This window comes from Maylandia zebra, linkage group LG2, assembly GCF_041146795.1.
Source record: "Maylandia zebra isolate NMK-2024a linkage group LG2, Mzebra_GT3a, whole genome shotgun sequence".
Taxonomy (NCBI): Eukaryota; Metazoa; Chordata; class Actinopteri; order Cichliformes; family Cichlidae; genus Maylandia; species Maylandia zebra.
This window is the reverse complement of record NC_135168.1, coordinates 38,636,335-38,657,840: the sequence shown is the minus strand read 5'-3', so window position 1 is coordinate 38,657,840 and position 21,506 is coordinate 38,636,335. Positions and strand designations below refer to the sequence as shown.

At 42.0% G+C, this 21,506-nt stretch overlaps 1 protein-coding gene across 3 annotated transcripts; it reads left to right on the top strand.

Annotated features, from left to right (window-relative positions):
- Positions 1-3,972: 3,972 nt before the first annotated feature.
- spon2a (spondin 2a, extracellular matrix protein) lies at positions 3,973-21,149 on the top strand. 3 transcript variants are annotated; one of them, XM_076873171.1, is made up of 6 exons: positions 3,973-3,990; positions 12,318-12,546; positions 14,496-14,716; positions 19,133-19,324; positions 19,659-19,830; positions 20,201-21,149. In XM_076873171.1, the coding sequence occupies exons 2-6, from the start codon at positions 12,318-12,320 to the stop codon at positions 20,386-20,388; spliced, it is 1,002 nt and encodes a 333-aa protein (XP_076729286.1). In that variant the 5' UTR covers positions 3,973-3,990; the 3' UTR covers positions 20,389-21,149. The 3 variants fall into 3 exon arrangements, with proteins under 3 accessions (XP_076729286.1, XP_004540961.1, XP_004540960.1); XM_004540904.3 differs by lacking the exon at positions 3,973-3,990 and adding an exon at positions 7,563-7,698; XM_004540903.3 differs by lacking the exon at positions 3,973-3,990 and adding an exon at positions 7,588-7,743.
- The last annotated feature ends 357 nt before the right edge of the window (positions 21,150-21,506 follow it).

The following is a 21,506-nucleotide window of genomic DNA, read 5'->3' as shown; positions in this document are numbered from 1 at the left end:
GTCTGTCCTGAGATGTTAGGCTCCTCTGTCATGTGATGAGTATATATTTTTAATAAATAACCCCCATAGTTTGGATTATGAGCATAATAGTAATCTTAAAATTTTTTTTTTTGCTGTTGTTGATGATGATGATGATGATTATATATATATATTTTTTTCAGTTCATCAGTGCACTGTTATGAAAACCGATCTGTTTTATTTTAATGGATATGCTGTCTGTGTTCTACATGTTGTACTGAAACATTTCAGAGATCAAGAGTTCCCTCTTTCCCCCGCAGCCCCAATTTTTATTTTTTTTTTCTTCTTAAAAGAAATTTGTCTGATCCCACCACCTTTTCTCTCCAACTGATATCCTGTGGGCCTTACTTACTCTCTCCCCATAATAGTAGCTGTTAGTGAAATTTGCCATGGAACCACTCACTGCCTTAATACAGTTGACCACAGCAGGTGAAGTCAGGAGACACACACCCAGCCAAAAGGAAAAAAGAAGATTGGGCCACATTCAAGGCCTCTCCGCAAAAAGCTCCTCACACCCCAGCAGGCCTAAATCTACCGCACCTTGTTTCTTTATCAGTGACGAACCACATTTAGCCTTGTGTGAACTCTTTTAGCTCATTCTGCAGCACATCAATCCTGTGCTGTACAGCGTTATTTTAAATGTCTTTTTCATTACTCCCTGGTTTAATAGTTCAAATCAGCCGGGCAGAGAGTATATGTGTGTTGGCTAACAGATAAGCACAGTGTGAGTATGCTCATAGCTGATATTTCACTCTTGGGTGTGAGACTGCCCCGCCACCGTTACCATCACCGCTCTGCTGCTCTTAAAAGTCTCCGAGCCGGAGCCACAGGGGTGACTGGTAGGGGGAGGACAAAGCGGACTCTGGTGTGGTCTGTTGGCAAAAAGCAAAAGGAGAAAATTATGGTGAGAGCTGGTCACTTTTTCTCTCTCAGGGTTCAAAATGCACACATATCCTCCAGCAGTCGCCCTCTGTCTCTTGTCCCTCATCCCAAGTTTTCCGCCCTGACAATGTAGAACAGCCTCCTGCATTTTTTTTTTTTCTTTCTTGTTTTTGGAAACCGCTCTCCCCTTCGATCCGTTTGTGCACAGGTCTGAACTTTTTCCTTTACTCTTTCATTTTTGCTTTCTTTTAGCACTGACATCTAACCATCTAACAAGGAATGAATGAATGAATGCTTGGAAGTGACTGTGTGTAATGTTAAAATTGGGAAATGTATTTTTACAACATGTGAACATTTTTTTTTTTTCCACACACTCTCATTGTGAATTGATTTTTGTTTTGTTTTTTTGTTTTTTCTTTCACCAGACTGCAAAAACAAAACAAAACAAATTAAAAAAAATTCTCCTGTAACTAGACTCTTAAGCTTTATTTTTTTGTTTTGTTTACTTTTTTATTAGAAACAATCATGTTTGTGATGGTAACTTCCAATGGTAAACTCCACACCGTATTTTAATAAAATCTTAAAAAATGAAATTTCTCTCACTTCTTTCTTTGCGTTTGTAAGCTGGTACCAGGCGTCCTGCTGTGTACTGAACCTTTAACACTGCCTTTGGTAATTTCTTCGGGGGGAAAAAAGGGGGTCTGTGCTTCATTATTAGTGGTTAGTTAGATGGTGACAGTTAATTGCCAGCTGTGATATGTTGACAGTCAGCATGTTGAGAACATGGAGCTGTGTTTACAGAACGTCTGCCATAAACAAAATTGTTTACTAGCAGGCTTAAGCTGCTCTTTTATACGCCAACTGTAGCTTAGGCACTGCCAGCATGACCACAGGTTTACAAGTGGGCAAAGTAGGTGGGGAATACAAGGAAGGGGGGCTCAGGAGGGTGGAGGGATTATTGGCTCCAAAATTGCTTCCACATGCACACAACCAGGAACTTTTAAAATGGAGCAGAGATCGCTCTTGACCCTGTTTTCATTTTACTGTACTGTGCACAAGTCTAGAGCCACCCCTCATTTCTCTGCATTTGATTTCAAAGGAGCCAGACCTTGTATCTTTTTTTTTTTTTAAATGGTCTTGAGCACTAGTTCTCCAGGCTTTCTAAAGGTCTTTCAAAGTCTTTCTCTGGATATTTTGTTTCACTCATCTCAGCCCAGTGCTTGTACCTGGCTGTTTTAGATGAATATATCTTTTTGTTAAGCCACGTAATGCTGACTTGTGAAACACTTATTCAAGTAAAAGAATGGCATCTAATTCAAGGGATGAAGCAGAGTTGCCTACATATAACGACTCAAAAAAAGAACCAGTTTTAAATTGGATTTAAAACTAGGATAGAGACTGTAACTACCAGCCTGTCACAAAACCACATCATTTGTTCCCATTTTTTCAGCTGAATGTGTGAACAGTTCAAACGATAACAGTTTGACAGGAATAAGGTAGTATTTTTTTTGCACCAACAAGGTGGTTCCTAAAGAGCTAGTAGCTCTTCCCATGGTGTGCAGTATGCCCTGAACAAATTTGAGGAAACTGGACAAGTAGAGGACAAAAAATGCAGGTAAAACTACAGCAGATTAACACTACCTAGAAGTCTTGTCCATAAGAAATAGGAAAAATTGCAATATAGATCTGACATATGACATGAAAGATTCATTTGGCCCTTCAGCTGATCCATCTACTGTTCACAGAAGGAAAATAAGCAGGGAGAAAAGGCTGAGCTGTGCCGAATTACACAAGAACTGCACTAAAAATCAGTGCCAACAGGTCTTGTGGAGTAATGAATCCAGATTTAAAATTCTTGGTTCACTGTCAGAGGATGCCAAAAAAGAGGCGCACCAGTGAGTGTCAACAGCCATCTTGAAAACGTGGTGGAGGCACAGAGGTTTAGAGCTGCATTTCAGCCAATAGCATTGGAGAACGTTAAAATAAACACATAAAATTACGGTCATATTTGATCCACTATGCAATGCCATCTGGCAAGCATCAGACTGTTAACAGCTTCATTTTTTAGCAATGATCACAGATACTCTGCCGATGCAATTAAAACATACTTAGATGGAAAAACAGTGAAACACCGTCAGTCATGGACTGGCCTCCCCAGAGCCCGGGTCTCAACATTATTGAGCACTATGGGTTCATCTCGACAGAAAACAGAGCAAAAGGCAGTCAATATCCAAAAAAGAGAAGAGCTGGAGAGCTTCGAAGCAGCCTAAAAAATTTCAGACTGTATTGAAGAATTAAGTCACCAAATACTGACTTTGAGTGTTCAAACTGCACAAACTCTGTGTTTGTCTTACATACTGATGTATTTCCATGTAAGTTTACACATATTTTAATAACTGCATGCATTTTCCTGGCACCCACACTACCAACAAAGCAGCTACTATGCTAGTAGCGGCTAATGTAGCTCTGAGCATCTTGCCTCAATAATCAAAAGTGACTCAATTTCAGCTGTTTATGTGCTTTTTAGAATTGTTTTACTGTATAGCTAGGTTGGGTCTTGGCTTTTTTTTCTTGAAAGGTTAGTTTTCAAGGTTTAATAGTAACCATATGTACCACTTTAGCTCAATAATGGTATTGAGGTATATGCTAGCAGCTATACCTGAATGTTGTTGTGTTTGGAAGATAGATGTATAAAGAAAAAGAGATTTTAGTCTATTTTCTAAAATTTCTTGGTTAAATTATGGTTCAAATAAAATTAACCAAATTTAATTGCAGTTCATACAAACTACAAAATTATTATCAGTCATCAGAGGTAGTATCAGCCCTACTTACTGTTTTTGTTTAAGAGAGTGACAAGCATATACTGTGTTATGTAACCATGTGTGCAGATGAAGCAGGCCCAGGGTGCCAACGGTATTATTTACCAGACCTGATTCACACACACTTCAAACACACCATTGCGACATCTGTCAGTTCCCATGCTGTGCCAACACATTTTTTTTTATTTGTTTGTTTAGTTCAGAGGAGGAGGGAGTCCTTCAGGTCAGGCCAGTAAAATGTGAGAACTGGTTCCTGCCCTGCTTCTGCAAGGTCAGTAATTTCATTTAACTACTCTTTAAAACGAGTCGTCTGCAGGTTTGAGTGGAAAAGAAAACAACACAGAGGTCTTAGATACAGAGTTGAAAACGTTAAGAAATAAAACTGTTTGGAGTCTTTCTGGTTATACAGGGGAGCGGTTTGACGGACCCACATGTGTCTCATATTGGTTGCGTGCTTGCCCTTATGATAAATTAGTCTGGCAGATTGATGTCCCCCCATGTGGAGGGATCCTATCTTCAAAGCTGTTTGGCATCTTTGGAGTAATTTCATTCTTTTCTAGTAACCGAATCAGTAAGATACCAGTTTTGCTTTCAATTTAAAATGAATGAATCCGGTACTCTGATACTCTGAGATAGTTAATTTATCTTCGACTTCAACTTTGTTAAAAAAAAACATCACTTTGGTAATACAGGGGACTTTATCACAGATAACATAACTTAAATATTTGAGATAATGTGAAAAACGTAAGTAAAAACAACAAAACAATGTGAAGCATACAGAATTTAGAAAATACAGCTGTATTAAATTCTAAATGAGAAAAAGAAATGTCTTCAGCATGTCCTGGTTCTGCACCAGGGCCTCCTGCTGATGGGACGTGCCGGGAACACCTCACCCAGGAGGCGCCAGAGCAGCGGCTCTACTCTGAGCCCCTCCCGGATGGCCGAACTTCTCACCCTATCTGTAAGGGAGAGGCCAGCCAACCTTCGGAGGAAGTCCATTTCACCCGCTTCTATCCGGGATCTTGTTCTTATTACTAAACAATTAAATAAACTTACTAAACAATTTAATGAATGCTACACATGTGATATATCTATGTAAATAAAAAAAATATACTGAAAATAATGGCAAGTATAGTAAAATGGGTTTCAAAAGCACAAATAACGATTTACAAATTCAAAGACAAGACGTAAAAAACAAGATGCTCTGCTTCAGTTCATCATTTACGGTACTCTGAGGTAATTATGGGTCACTCCATCTCAAATCAGCACAAATCATGCAGATCTACGATTTGTATTAAAAAATCGAGGTCCAAAGGTTGGACATACATAATGGCTGTTGTGAAAATTTTGGTTCTTTGGAGTACTTTTCAAAATATGTGTAATTTTTAAAGATGTCGACCCACTTTCTGAGAATGTATTCACACTTTGAAATCTGAGGTGGTGTTTGATCACAAATTTTCACTGGTCTTTCTTACCATTGCAGCGAATCAGGGTCTGTTTGGGGACAGATGAAATGAGCTGTATGTGTCTTTATAAATGAGTAATACATTTTAACAAAGGCCCTGAATCCCCCTGTTGAGAACCTAACATCTTCTGTCAAGCAAGACTGGGAAATACATTTCTTGCAAAGCTAGTGCAGTCGCTCTGCTCGGTTCACGAACTCTTATAGACTGTTGTTAAAAGATGAGCTGATGTAACACAGGGGTAAACATGACCCTGTCACATCCTCTTCAAATAGTGTTTTTTGGGTCAAAGAAATAAACAAATTTCTCAGTTTTCACATTTCAATTATTTACAGTATTTTAGATGATTTAAAAATTATTGGATTCTGTTTTTATTTTCATTTTGCAAAACATCGAAACCTATACCAAAATGTTCTGTTCTGTCGTGCCAACTCCTCTTTGATCGGTAACATCTCCACACCCATGTGTTTTAGGGAATGAGTATATATTTGTGACTTGTTTTTAAATATTTATCTCTTGCAGGGATAAATGAGTTTAAGCTGCGTGGCAGAGGGAGGGTAAAGATGTGCTGAGGAGTTGAGAGATGGATGAACACATTGTTGGTTTTGGTCTCATGCACCGTGTATCGGTGTAATCCATCTGTTCTCCCTGCTGTTCTTTCCTGTTATAGGGGTGCAGACTGTTCATGGCAGTGAGGCTGACATAGTGGATCTAGTATGTCCCACGCACAACGCTCTGTGATTAGCTCACGGTTTTCCTTTCATTGCCCTACTCGCTTGGCTTGTGTAGCACTGACGTGAGCACGTGATCGACAGGAAGAAAACCTCCAGCTATCTTGCCGATTTGCGTCAGTCAGGCAAATCCGCTGCTGTATCCGGTGTCCTAAAGCGAGACTTTTTGAGTGTGTGTGTGCGCTGGAGAGCGCAGCTTAACCGTGAGCTCTGCATGTGTTATGGTAATGTAAGCATTCATCAATTCCCACATAGGTTTGCAGGCACACGTGTGTCAGTGTCCACCGGCATACCTCCCAATGTGGGGTCAAAACTGAGGTCGTTTTGTGGGTGCAGTGTGTTTGATTGCATGCACGTATGCACACCTGTGCAGCTGATAGAGTGTCACTGACATTTCACATTAACGCGGTAAGTCAGTCTGGATGCTAAGCTCACTGTCATTAATCAGCAGGCAGCAGCAAGGGAGTCATGCTTATTTCCCGTAACCTACTTTCAACAGCATCAGCATGAACAGATAGATAGATAGATAGATAGATAGATAGATAGATAGATAGATAGATAGATAGATAGATAGATAGATAGATAGATAGATAGATAGATAGAGCTGGTGAGGAAGTAGTAGTGGAAACAGATGTGTTTGATGGTGTTTGCGTGATTGTTTATAACTGCAGGACACAAAGTCCAAATTGTTACCCGATCCACATCTAACCCCACTCTTCCTCTGCCCTCGCCTCTTCATCCCTTCTTATTCCAGGAAGGTTTAGGGCTATATAGTGACGTGGCTGCCTGTTTTCTTCTTGCTCTGGCTGATGTTTGCCAGGTCAAGCTGATAGCACATGTCTTGAGAGTGGCAAGGCTCGGTCCACACTGAGCCCAAGCAGGGTGTGTGTTTTGATGACACGCAGGCTGCTTTGTTGCACCGCGTACAAACAGTCTTATTTAGTTTCAGCCTCTGACACGTTGATAAGTTTGTGGCGGCCGGCAACAGAAACCTCCCTGGTCGTCCATGTGTCTACCAGCTGTGGGACCTGGTGGCCACACGTCTCTTTCACTCTCTCATATACACACACATACTTAGACACTCTGACCTGAGGAAATGGGGTTCCTCAACTGAGATCACAGATGGATAGGCCACAGGACAGGAGAACTATTTGAAAGGGGTGGGAAAAAAAGTAGACAGGAACCACTTTAAACTCTTTGGTTATCTGCGGTGTCCAATCAGTGCATTCACTGCAGAAATAAAAGCCCATGTTTCTGTCCAGACTGAGCTCATCTGTTATCCAGGTTGCATGTCTGTGCATGAAGCCCCGCTTCTTTCTCTTTCTAATTTACTGCCATTATTCAGCAACTCTACACCTCTCAAGTCTGACAGCTTGAGCTGAAAAACGGGGGCAAGATAATACATAGAGCTGAACGGGGTATGACGAGAGAGAGAGAGGCCAAGGTGGTGTTGATTACCTTGTCAGCAATGTGCCTGTTGAATTTACACAGCCACTGAAAGAATAGAGAGAGAGGCTAAGAGGGAGAAAAGAGGGGAGAGGAGTGAGGCTGTTAACTGCCTTTCCATACAAGGAAAAGTAGGGGGAGGAAAAGGGAAAAAAAACGAGGAGGGGGAGGAGAAAGCAGGAGAAAGGAAGAGAGAAAGGGTAACATGAGGAGATACGGAGAAGGGAGGAGGAGAGAAATTTGGAAAGAGATAAAGACGGGCAACCGAGGGATAAAGGTTGATAAGGCTGCACCAGAAAACCGGTTACAATAGGGAGCAAGTGGAGCTGTACCCTCTCTGTGAGTCTGCTGCAGCTTCTCTCTGTCACTGATAATCCAGCACAGGTAGGGAACACACACTTCATTCATTCACTGCACAGAAAGCCTGGGTGAGTTTAACCCAAATACCCACTTTAATGGAAAATCTTGCTTAAGTAAATGTATAATTTTAACCTTGTCAGTATTGCCTCTGAAATATAATGTAATATAATCATATGACACATCAAATTTCAATTGAAAGTATCTAATTCTGCAAATTCAGCGTTATGTTATACTGCATGCATTTAAAAAGCCCAGACTGAAGGTTGGTTGTACACAAAACTAATTTGTGATCTTGCTACTAGCTAGTAAAGTATCTAATAATTACACTATTCTCTCTGAAATGTAGCAGATTTGTGTTAAGTGGCAGTGATTGAAATATTCAAGTAAATAAAGAGATGAATCAATTTCCCATCACTGAACTCTTCCCTTGCAGGAATGATTCGACTAGATTTTTCTGTTTCACAGCTGATTTTTAGTTCTTCTTTTTTCATATTATAAATCCATATCGTCAGGAAAGCCAAACTCAGGCAGTGCCTCCTCACTTTTCTTTTGTACCAGGTATCATAATTTCCCTTCCAGCTACACGAGAAGCAGTTAAAGTTTCAGACCTGCCGTCGATGTGATGCACATCTCACTGCGTTTTCTCTTTGTATGCACGAATGAATGAAATGGTTGCACAGAAGTAGGCTAATTTAAGACAGACTGATGTGTCTCCCTTCTCGACACAAACTCCTAAACCGGCCGTTGCCCCGTAAAAGATTTTCATGAAAAATCTTGGCCACAAAAGCAAATTATCCCCTTTCCATTTTCTTGTTAAAAACAAACGTACCTCTGGCTGCGTGAACAAATCTGTGCTTTTGTGTTCATAACCGAATGCCTTTGTGTATGAGCTGAGGTGAATGTGTGTATTATCTCTGCTTGAAGCCACTTTAATTGCACAGTAAATGTGCCCGGAGGGCGGCAGCCGCTTAAGTTTGGCTCTGCGCCACATCCCCTTGTTTTATTGTGTCTCGTGCCTGACAGAAACACCGCTGTGTTTGTCTGTCTGTGCCGACTGGTGAGTGCACATCTAAATTGTGTGCGTGCATGTAACTGCGTGTTTGACAGTTTTTGTGTCTTTTATGTGTATTTTTAAAAAAAAAGAAGCTATTATCTCTGCGTGTGTTGCAGCAGCACGCATCAGCTGGTAGTGTGTCTGCGTGCTAACCGATAAAGCTCACCGTGTCCATGTGGGAATTCAAGAAATGTCTCTTTAGTGTGTTACGGGGTCAATGGGATGAATTCAAAAGGAGCGTAAGAGGGTCAAATAAACCAGTCTCACTGTAGAGCAGGTCAGAGTTGATCAGAAACAAATAATTTCAGAATAAAAGATCATATATGTGTTTAAGTAAGTGTTTGCATCACCCTGTCACAGCGTTGACCTCCTTTTCTCTAATAAACATAGTGGAGAGAGCAGACAGGACAGACACAGTTACCAAGTTCACATGGTGATGTTAAAGCCTGCAGGGTCCAGGTCATGAATTTCCACACACAAGCTTCAGTCACAAAGATAAGATAAGAAGCTGAAGTTACTCTCTGGAAGGAGACCCATACTTCTCATCCTGAAGCTTCATCTGACTCCAGCCAAGCTGCAGCAGTCAGTGAGGTGATCTGATGACTGAGCTGCACGATCAATTGGGACCTCTGTATGTCACCATATGTGGGGTATTTTTTACAGCTGGCAGTTAAACAGTGCAGTGGAGACATTTAATGGAGACGGGGAATGGATAAAACACGCTGCGAGGACGCGGTCAGAAAAGTGTCAGAGTTGGAGTTTTGCAGCTATATTGGAGGAGTAATACTATCTGACCCCTGAAAATAGACTTCACTGACAATGTGGACATGAGTGTTGTGTGTGTGTGTGTGTGTGTGTGTGTGTGGGGGGGGGGGGGTGTTACATACACACGTGTGTGTTTTTGACTTGCCCAAATTTAACTGTCTGCATTCTGCAGCTGCTTGGAGTTTTAGTTATACTGTAGTAACTCACACAAATGCCACTCTCCCTTTCTGTATCACACAAACGGAAAAAAAGATCTGCCTCGAAGTTACAGACTGGAGACGGAGCTAAAGGATCTGCAAATAAAACACAATAAGTGAGGTGATGTCATTTTGTGTATTTTCCCTTGAAATGCTCGACTCAGCGAAGCATGTCGATGACTTTGGGCCCATCTAATCTAGGTGCCAGTTTGGATTAGGACGGTATTTGGGAATAATTGTAAGATCACATTTTGAAAGTGGAATCAAAAAGCCAGATCTGGAACAAATTTAGATGTAAATTGGTACGTGCACACTATGACACACAGGACTGCAGGGTTGTTCTTTCATTTAGGAGAAATAATGCTAGCTAATAATTGCTTTTGAATCCTCTTGGGTCCCGAGGCTGTGAATTTCCTTCTGAATCCAACTACTGATTTTCTGCCGCTCTTCTTGCTCGTCTTCTTTAACTCTTCTGACAGTGGGACTCTTTCTTTGCCATTAAGAGTTCAACAGTAAGGCTATGCCAGTTGCTCAAAGTTCTGTCATTACAGCTACCCTTGAAAGCTGGCAGCAAACACAAATGCTGTCCTCTTCACTGTGAGAATCCGCTTCCTAATCCTCCGCTTCCTGCCCTTGTGTGTTTCCCACCTTTGCAATTGCTCAAGTTTTTAATGCACTGCCCCTGTGTGTCTTTCCTTTTTGTGTACTGGCTACTTTATTACTTGCTAGTACCTGGTTGGACTCTGTTTTGCCCCCAGAAGTACCTTAATTCTTCATGGCACAAATACAACAAGGTGCTGGTAACGTTCCTCAGAGATTTTGATCCATGTTGACACAACAGCATCACAGAGTTGCTGCAGATTTGTTGGCTGTACATCTCCTGTTGCACCACATCCCACAGTTTCTCTATTGAATTGAGAACTGGTGACTGTGGAGGCCATTTGAATACAGTGAACTCATTGTCATGTTCAAGAAACCATCTGGAGATGATTTGAGCTTTGTGACATGGCTGGAAGCATCCAGATGGACATGATCAACAGCAATGCTCAGTTGGTATGAAGGAGCCCAAAGGCTGCCAGCCACAGCCAGCCTGAACTGTTGATACAGAGCAGGATGGTTCCATGCTTTCATGTTATTTACACCAGATTCTGACTCTACCTTTTGAAAGCTGCAGCAGAAATTGGGACATTTTTCCAGTTTGCTGTTGTTCAGTATTGGTGAGCTCTATGAATTTTATCCTCGACTTCCTGTTCTTAGTTGACAAAATCGGCACCCAATTTGGTTTTCTGCTGCTGTAGCCTTTCAGCTTCAAGGTTCAGAGTTGCTCTTCTGCATACCTTGGTTGTAACAAGTAGTTATTAAAGTCAATTTTAATTTTGCCTTTCTATTTTATGTCTGCACAGAAATGCACAGAATTCTTGCCCTGTGATTGGCCGATTCTGTACTTCTGCTAATGAACAGCTGTCCCAGCAGTTTATCTGGTTTTTATAGTTGGTTTGATTGCAAAGTTGCAAGTTGAGCTGAGATTTTTTGTAATAATCTTAAAAAACAAAGTAAAAACAACACTACTTGTTTACCCTCAGTATGCAACATAGAAGTAGTTGTGGTGGAGAGAGTTTATAATTCACAGCCATCCATTTTCTTCTGCTCGTCCAATGACAGTAAATACCAGGCCAACACTCCAACAAAGTGAATAATGTTATTGTTGCTATAAAACAGAAAATTGAGAGGACGGATGTAGTGACTACTTTGTTGGCTACTTTGTTAGAGATAACAGATTATCTCTCCACAACGGTAGACTCATTAAAAAAACAGAAAAACAAAACACCACAAATTTAAAAATAAATTCAACTAAAAGCATTTTCACCAGAATTTCTGTGGATTTCCCAATAATATTGTTCTCATGAATGTAAAAATCACAAAGAGTTCAAAACAAATGGGGGTTTCTAGACTGTGACCTATGGAGCTGAAATGCATTTTGAGCAATTGTCATGCCCCCGTCGCCCCTCTGCCTCTTAATAGAGTGTGAGTCTGAGTCAGCAGCTGGTGGTCAGTGGATGGTCAGTCGGTGAGATCAGTAGAGCAGACAGAAATTTGTATCCATCCTCAGAGATGTTGTTTTATTTAAAGGCGGCGTCTACAGCAGACATTACAACGTGATGTTTTCCCTGTAGCCAGAAATTGGCTTTTTGTCAGAAGTCTCTTGGCCCGACCAAAGAAATGGGAGAGTTTCTTTAATAGGAAGCCTAAGGGTCAGGGAGTTCATCGGGCTTTGGTCTTTGATAAAAAGGCTGTGTTTTGATATCAGGGCTGGGATATGGAATTTCCCCACTCATACTGATTTTCCGGGATTGTCTGGGTTTGGTTTCCTAAATGTTCGTCTTGCGATCTCTTCATTTACTTGCCCACGTACAAAGATTATATGTCACAGAGTTTATGGTAGACTTGTTCAGCAGCTTTTTGTTCATGCCATTTGCCACAGTGATTTATTTATTTCTTTTTACAATGATTGTGCACAGAGCAAGGAGAAAGACTTTAATGTTTTTTTGTTTTTTTGTTTTTCATTTCTCCATTTCTTGCAGATGATGTCATCAGAGCACCTGACCTGTGGCTGGCTGCAGCAGCTCCTTCTCGTACTTGTGAAGCTTGGCTTCACATTTGCTGGGCCTTTGCGACCGCTCATTGGGACAGAATGCACAGCCAAGAGTCCTGCTTCCTACATCCTGGTCTTTACTGGTCACTGGAGCCCTCAGGCTTTCCCAAAGCAGTATCCACTGTTCCGACCCCCTGCACAGTGGTCCAAACTCATAGGTGAGAAAGACCCATGGGGGTGGAAACACAGGTTACTGGAAAATCATCCATGTTAAATGGAAATTTTTACTGTGACACCTGATAATCCATTGCATGTGCACTATTACTTCAGATTCGCAACAGCAGCAAAGAGTCACAGTATTTTTTTTTCATTTATTTTCAGCAGTTAAGAGTTTACCGATGTAAAGCTTTTGTGTAACAGGTGAGCCAATCAAAATGCACAAATCACATTCACAGTGAGACTTAAGGACATTCTGGACGAGCAGTCACACTGAAGCAACTTCTGCTTCACCCAAGGGCAGTTTATTTATTTTTTGTTCCTCATCAAGGAGCTTCATGCACAACTGCATACAAAAAGAGGTTAGAGATGTTAATGAGCAAAACAGCAAAAAGTTGAGAGCAACAAGAAAAACAACCTAAACGCTCCCAGATGGTAGCGTTTCTCTTTGTTTCTCTAACTTCTCTTCAGCTGTATCTTTAATATTTCTCTATTTCTTCGAGTCAGTCCTACTCTCCTTCCCACATTTCCGCTGGTTTACCACAGTGTTGGCGGTAAAGACTGGAGTGGTGAGTTTGGGGCTGCTGAAGGTGGGTGATGATAGTTGGGGTGTGGTGGGGTCAGACCACTCACCTCGGAGCCAGGCGGAGGAGAAGCAGAACCAGATACAACCTTATATTCTCCCTCTTTTAAAAAAAGCAAAAAACAAACATTGTGGATGGATGGATGGCAGATGTCTGCACATCTGTGTGTGCGGCGTCTTGGACTGCTGTGTGGTGGCTGCAGCTTTGTCTGGTTTCTAGGTCTCCCATTGGTGCTTGACTGCTTTGCCAGAGGATGATGTCCTACTTACTCCATATAGACAGAGGCATCAGAGATTCTGACACACCCATAATGGCTTTTAATGTTCTAGGGTGCTGGGCACCGGGGATTGGACTTTGTCACAAGAAAAGAAAAACAAAGACTTCAGTAGCCTCAGAGTCTGCAGCAGGGGGACACAAAGAAAACTGGGGATGAAATCTGTCACCGCACAAAAAAACAACCTGAAGAAGGTCTGACGGCCAACAGAATAAAGGAGGAATGGAGTTTGTCATAGCCAAAAACAAATACTCAAGAGAATTAGAGGGAAATGGGATTTAATGTCTTGATAGGGCTCAAACGTGATGGGTTATCAAGTTTCAATGATGCTTGTGGGAAGTTTGTTAGGATGGTAATGTAATTAAGCATGAAGTAATCGCAGTTTGGAAAGAAACAAGATAGTGTGTGAAGTGTGCTGGGCAGATCATGTGTGTGTGTGGTTCGGCGTTTTAACTTAAATGCGTTGGCGTGCGTGCGTCTGTACGCGGGTCTGAAAAGTGAGGTAAGGCAGAACCATCAGAGCATTTGTCAACGTGTTTCTGGCTAACCTTACTTTGCCCTTAAAACCACCGGCCCAGGCCAGTAGCTCTGTGGGATTCAACAACGTAGCTCCAGAAGCTGTGGTACAAACAGTTCAGCCTAAATTAGTGTCTCCATTCAAAGCGATTTCATAGATAGCCACAACAAAACATAGGAATGTGAGGCAAATGCTCACGGACCCGACGTATCAGAAAAAGCAAGAGTAAAAGTTATGAATTTATTATTTTATCCACCATCTGGCTGCCAATCCGAGTTCCTGACCTACCTCCTGGCAGCAGTGTTGTGGTTTCTTCAGTGATAGATGGAGAAAAGACGTAACTGTAACCTTGCAATATTGCCAAAGACATGCATGTGGGCAATTCCTTTAGAATTAAATGCTTAAGTGCAGGAAGGAGGAGAGAGCCATAGAAATACATGCAGGCTCCACTGGTGGAAATGATCTCATCGTCTGGCTGAGGCTCTGTGGTGCTTCGCTGACATTGATATGCATTCCAGTGAATAAGCATCTTACTCCTGTCATCTCCTCTTTCTTCAATTTCTTTTCTCTCTTTAGCGGTCAGCCATAATCGTCATTTTCGGCTATGGGAGGAGGGCGCTCCAGCCAGCGCAGGGGTTCAGAGCTTCGCTGAACTCGGAGTGACGGTGGAGCTGATGAAGACAGCCAAGGAGGCCAGGAAGAAGCGCGTGGTCGGCGCCATGTACCGAACGGCTGGCATCCCCAACGGCATCGGGCACAGCTCCACAGAGATGCTTATTCATCCCCGGAGTTCACTGGTAGGCACAAATTTACCTTCATAAATACTCAGACGCAGTAAGTCACACGAACCATCTGCTGGGCTAAACCTATTCCGTCATCTGGTGACCAGCCTCCCCATAACATCCACGTTCATCTGCTCTGATTAAACACTTCACCACTTCTTTCCACTATCCAATCAGCCTATGTTTAGCTGAAGTGCTTCAGCTCTGCAGCCACAAACGCCCACATCCATCCTGCAAGGTCTGTGCTCTGTCTGCTGCAGACCCATGATGACGCGCAGCACAGGGAGCTGTTTCTGGAAACACATTTGCCTGTTTTCTTAGCGTTAGATAAGAAGTTTGATAAATTGGTACAGCAAACGTTACGATATAGCGAGTGGAATCTGGAATCTGTCTTCATGTGATGATGAAATTAAATATATAACAACTAGATGACACCCACTATATAAAGAGCAGCACACTGTTTTTACACTTCGCCCATGGTCCAATAAAGACAAGAAAATGTCAGCTGCTTTTGTAGATAACTTTTGCTAACAGTTTACCTGCTTTAAGCCTTCAACTGGCTCCATATTTTGGAAGCAGACAAGAATAATAACATATGCTCCCATGCCTCTTCTACACCAACATTTAATGGTTGCTTTGATCATTTTACCCGTGTGCTCAACCTTAAAGTGATCCCAGGTGATCAGAACATCTTCATGTGACTTCAGCTACCCGAGTGAACCAAATTAAGTAAATGTTTACCAAGATTTTTTTTTTTGCAAACTTTTCTTTTCTTCTGTGTCAGATTTCCTGTACTGCAGCTTAGCAGGGAAAATCCTTTTCTAAGGAAACACAATGTGAAACTGTTGCACTAAAGAACCAGCTGTGGAGGATAACCGCTGTGGTCCCACATGAGCCATATTTAAGGTTGTGGCTTTACTCATTGCTGGATAGCGCTGCGTATCTTGAATGGTGACCGAGTGCGGGAGCAAAAGTCACGGTTGGACTCTTTGTTGAGGCTCGGGTTAAATTTAGGAGCCGGGCCTTAAACAAAGGCAAAGGATTTGAGGCATGGCCATGTGGAAAAGTTACAACTCGAAATAAAATAACCCCTTTATGAGTCAGGCATACGCAGCTGATGAACAAGAAGGAAAAAGGTGTATAGAGGAGAGGGTGGACATTTTACTGGAGCTTGTAGGAATAGGTGTGTGTCTGCCTGAAAGTCTGGTGACCTACATTTGTTTATTGCCTGTCGCACTGCTTGAACCCGAGGACCTTAAAAAAAATCATAAACAACCTGGTCGGAGGGCATCGTTGGTAAGTACGAGTCATGGACAGCAGCTTAGCAGCTTGTCATCTAGGTATATGATGCCTGTGGCTGCTTTCAAATGGTCTGTTTTTAGACCTGTGGGCAGAACAGCAAAGGAAAGCGTGACATCGGCGGTTTTGTGCTGAGCACACGTGAATGATGTGAAGCTGTCGTCTGCTCAGTCTGCTATTGTGCTTCTCTGTCTGTTTCTCCCGCACGCTCATTTATAAATACCATCCTTTCTCTTCCAAACAACCAAAACATTCATGCTCAGTGACCTAAAAAGCAAAAAAATCCCAAACACATATGATTTCCATCTCCACTGCTCATGACTCTTCTGCTCTTGGTGTGTAATTTAAAACAGACAGATTACAACGAATAAGCCCCGTTGGGAAATTCAGGGCTTTTTGAGAGCAAGAATTCAGGTGACAGAGTCGCATGCTTTCAGGGATGACTATGCTGTTTGTTTTGATGGGTTGGGGAAAAAAGTGAGAGGGGTCATGGGAGATTTGAAACCGTCTATGCTTTGGAGACACTTCCTGGCCCGTGCGTTGCAAAACATCCGCGGACTGATCAAGCTGCTGACGAGGAATACCCCTGAGAAGACATCCTTGCTGAGTGGCCCGATGGATATAGCGGAATGATTTCTTGGAAAAGCCGCTGTTTCAGAGGAGGCTGAAAAAAGAGGACGATGAAGGAGCGGTGTTTGCAGAATAAAGGGAGGAAGAAAGGAAAGAGTGAATGAGTAGATTCATAAAAGCAAGAGTGCGACCTCTGATTTGTTTTTTTCTGTTCTCTGGCATGAATTACAGCCAAGAAACAGACCTCATGTGTCATTCTGACTCTAGCTACTCTCCTGTCTGAGTCTCTTTTGACTAGTTTGATTTCTGTTCCAGCTCTTTCCCCCCCATCCTCCAGGCCACCCTTTCCTATCCATCAAAAGCCAGCCAAGCCCAGCAATCCCTCCCTGAGACTGAGCAGCTTAGCCAAGGTCCTCAAATATCGGCCCTTGAGTGAGAAGGCGTTTTCAGATGTGCTTTTTTCTGGTCATCTGTGAACTCGGTGTGTGCTGACCTCCAGGCCACTTCCTGTATGAGGTCACTGGCACTCAGGAAACATCCATCACAGAGAACACACAATCTAAACCTGTACAGGAAACTGAGTGAGCTCATGAGCTCACATGCATTTATAAGTTTTAGAGCTATAAATCCTGAGATCAGCTGTGTTTTTGAGCGTGATGTCATTCTTAATGCATTTATAGTTCTGCAGAATGATTCCTGTAATATAGTTCACGCAGTGAGCATTTGGACAGTCACATGTATCCACTTTAACACAGAGAGCCCAAGTTTAGGTTTTACAAGTTTAGGTGTTAGTGTGTGGTGAAGAAGGACCCAACATGCAGACACGGGGGGGCAGGAGCAAAAGGCAAGCCCTTTGTTAAGCTGATGATGTTTGTGAGGCAAACCACAAAAGAGAAACAAAGTCAATGAATAGTAAAAACTCCCTGGGGCTAGAAGACACTAAAAACCAGAGAACAGCAACTTGTATTGTGTAAAGTTAACAGTGACATTGACAGTAGAGGGAAGGCAGCACTATAAATACACAGACGGAAGATTGAAGCAGAGTCACAGGTGAACATAATCTAATTGATTACATTAAAGGACTTGGATACTAAAGAAACTGAACATAATCTGCCTCACAAACCCTAAAAGTGAAAATATGTACTCTCTTTGGCCCCTGAAAAGCTGCCTTAAGGTCCAGTAATGTTGCTTAGGCGATAACTTCGTGTAGATAATACCTATCAGGACAAAAATGGGCTTATACTGTAAGCTTATTTCTGAGAGTGTTACTGCGTGCATGCCTGTCTGTTGATCTGTCAAGCCAACTATCTCTGATCCCTCTGGAAGACCACGTTGTTTACTTATATTGACAAGCACTTTTTGTCAGTCTAAACTCTTTAGTACATATTCTAATGTTTAAATGTAACACACTTGGTAGCCAAATGTCCAACTGCTGTTGAACCCCCGAAAATCTGGGCCCTGTAATTTGGAAATATAAGTATATCACGTCTATTACATATTAAAGCTGGGATGTTTTTAGCATTACTTTAGAACAAAGTGGATGCTCTAAAGCACAGAGCCTGATGAACAAAAAGAGCTTGGCTGTCCACATAATTACGGTTTAGACTATACTAAAAGACAAGAAGCATTATAACAAAATATTGCTGTGCTGATGGGATCAGATTTATTGTTTTTTATGGATTGTTTGTCTTTTCTTCCCCAAACAGCCTTCGGTCAGCCTTTTCTCATCCAAAATTCCACAGTTAGACTTTTGATTGTAACCACAGAAATAATAACAGAGGATTGAGTGTAACATTTGTGCTATAGTGAGTTAGACTACTAATTAATGATTAATGTGACTGCATTTTCATCATCGCTGATGTTAAAAGGAAAATGCTCACCGTCATAGTCTGACATCTGAGAATAGTGACTGAACACAAAATGCTGCTGATGCTTTGCAGGGTGAAAATAAATCAAAATAATGAACAATTCATTCAAACGTATCTGGCCCCTTCCTGATTTCTTTCTTTTTTCTTTTTTTTTGCATATTTGTTGCACTTACATGTTTTAGATCATCATGCACATTTCATTAGTCAAACCCAAGTACAATGATTTTGTTTATGAACGAAGTGAAAAATGCTATCCAAACTGACCTCTGAATGACTGAAAAATGAACAGAAAGGTTTTGGAGTGGCCTAATCAAAGTCTGGAGTTAAATCTGATGGAGATGCTTTGGGATGACCATAAGCAGACCACTTACTAGGGTTGTATTAAAACAATTCTGCAAAGATGGTGAGCCCCAGTAATCTGAAAGACCTATTGCCAATTATTACAAATGCTTGATTGCAGTTCTTGCTGCCACTTTTTAGGTTTAGGTGGCATTTATTTTTTCCCACAGGGCCCTGTAAGTTAGCTTTTCCACCCTGACACCGACACAAAGACATCCATGCTGTCAACATTAAAGCACTTTATAGCTTTGCCACTCAGTTTAAATCTGCTTATGAACCGATGACTTGACCGATTAAGACTAGTTCTGGCCTATAAGCTTAAATATTCACTTAACAGTGTCTCTTGTATCAACAGCTGTCCCTGATGGTGAAGGTGATCCCCAGCCCTGACTGGTTTGTTGGTGTGGACAGCCTAAATCTTTGTGAGGGCAACCAGTGGAAACAGGAAGTGACGGTTGACCTCCACCCTTATGATGCCGGCACAGACAGTGGATTCACTTTCTCCTCTCCCAACTTCCCCACCAGCCCTCCAGAAAACATCACAAAGGTAGGAATGCTTCCAGTGTGGACTAGTACATCATGTGCTCATAACCTGACACTTCTCTACGTTCTAGGTACATTTTTGTATAGTCTTATTTTTATTTTTAGAACTTTGCAGGATGCTTAAGGGATATCATTCCTTCACTTAAGTTATTGCTTGGCAGGCCTCACGTCTGACATGAAGTTGTTTTTTCAGTTAGGAAGGCTCTCTTGCGTAACGGACCATCTATCTTTTCCCAGCATGTGTCTGAAAGTGGGCTATTGTCCATTCAAAGTTGTCTTGAGAATCTGCTGGCTCTCCTGATGAGATATGCCTCACCGCTCTTTGTTGACTTCTCCAGATCACCTCTCAGTTTCCAAACCACCCGGCCAACTCCTTCTACTATCCACGCTTGAAGGATCTTCCACCGATTGCCAGCATAAGGATCACGCGACAGAGCAGATCACGTGACCATCAAACCGCGATGTCCAACCACATTCTGCCCAACTCTATCAGTCCCCGCCGCTTCTCAGGTATGACCACTGGACACATTTAATGCTGAAAGGCCAAATATCGATGCGAATGATTGGATAGGAGAGCACAGGTAATCAAAGAGACACATAATGTGGTTTTATTGTGTTTTTCATTGCATTGAAGTCACATTATGGTTCATTTAGTCACATCTAATGATGATTTAAGTAGGTTAGCAGTCTATGTCTCTACTGAATAAATAGAAATGTGATTTAATGAGTATTTGGTTGGTTAAATCATAGTATAAAATGGGAATGCACTCAGTCCCTTTAAATGCTACAGGAAACTCACAGCATAGTTGCGTCTTTGGTAAATCGCAGTACTTCTACACCTTTTTGGCTGTCTCTTATATTTTCCTCATCTCTTTCTCAGCAACGCCATTGGACTGTGAAGTGTCGCTCTGGTCGTCTTGGGGTTTGTGTCTGGGTCCCTGCTCCAGGGGCGGCGTCCGCCACCGCACACGTTACATCCTCTTACGACCAGCCAACGCTGGAACCCCCTGCCCTGAGCTGGAGGAACAGGCTGAATGTGTACCGCACAGCTGCATGCAACTCCAGTAGCTGCAGAGTGCATGAGCACGCATGCTGCCGGTATGCAACACACTGGGATTTTGTGTCATTACTGCCGGACTTTAAAAGGTTTCTGCATCTTGATCGGCGCGTTTATGAAGCGAGGGGTTCAATTGTCTTTGTTACAGCTCAGTTTTGTAAGTTTAAGATGTGGCGCGATAACAGCGAAGGCCGTCAGATTTAGGGCGAACGCTCCTCTGGAACTGAAGTTTATGAGTCTGATTGTAACTGCATGCTGAACGGGTATTAAAGCTTGAGACAGCGGTTTAAATGTTTTGAGTGCAAAGTGATATTTTTGGTTTTTGGAACTGTTGTAGATGCAGAAGAGAAAAACTGATTATGGTCTGTTCATTGTCAGCAACGTATGCATTCAAACTGTATGTCGATAGCTGCACACTGGCACAGAGTGCTCACAAATGTCCTTGCACATACTGCATACCTCTACAGGCATGCTGGCATTACTTCTCTTAGATAACCTATACATGCTTGCCGGATTTCAAAATAACCTCACACCACATTTTATAAATATGACCTTTCATAAGAGACACCCAGTGGCTGACTTGAAGCGTAATGCCAGTCTGAAGAAGCTGGCTTGCAATAAGACACGATGCAGGTTTTTATTGGAAGAAAGATTAAAATATTTGTATTATTTTCTCTTTTGATATTTCATTGTTGAGACTTTTGTACATACTCTAATGTATCGTATCTTGTATAACTCATGAATAAACATGGAGGTGTGTTTTTCAAATTAATTTCTGTGTTGTTCTTCAGTGTGGTTTTCCAGCTGTATGGTGTTTATGTGTGAAAATTATTTATTTTAATAAATGTTTACTAAATGCATGGGGTCAGGACCAGGCATTTATCTGAATATCGTCAGATTTTCATTGGGGGACATTAGGGACAGCACAAATTGAGCAGTTTGGAGACAAAGAGAGGCAAAGGTGAGATCGTTTGGACACATGCAGAGGTGGGATATATGATACAAAATTATGTTCATATGGATGCAGTGAAGGAGTAACTTCTCTTTTACACCAGTGTAATAGAGAAGGATGCTGGGGGACAGGGTGAGACGGTCTCCTGTGGTGACCCCTAAAGGAAACAGCCAAAAG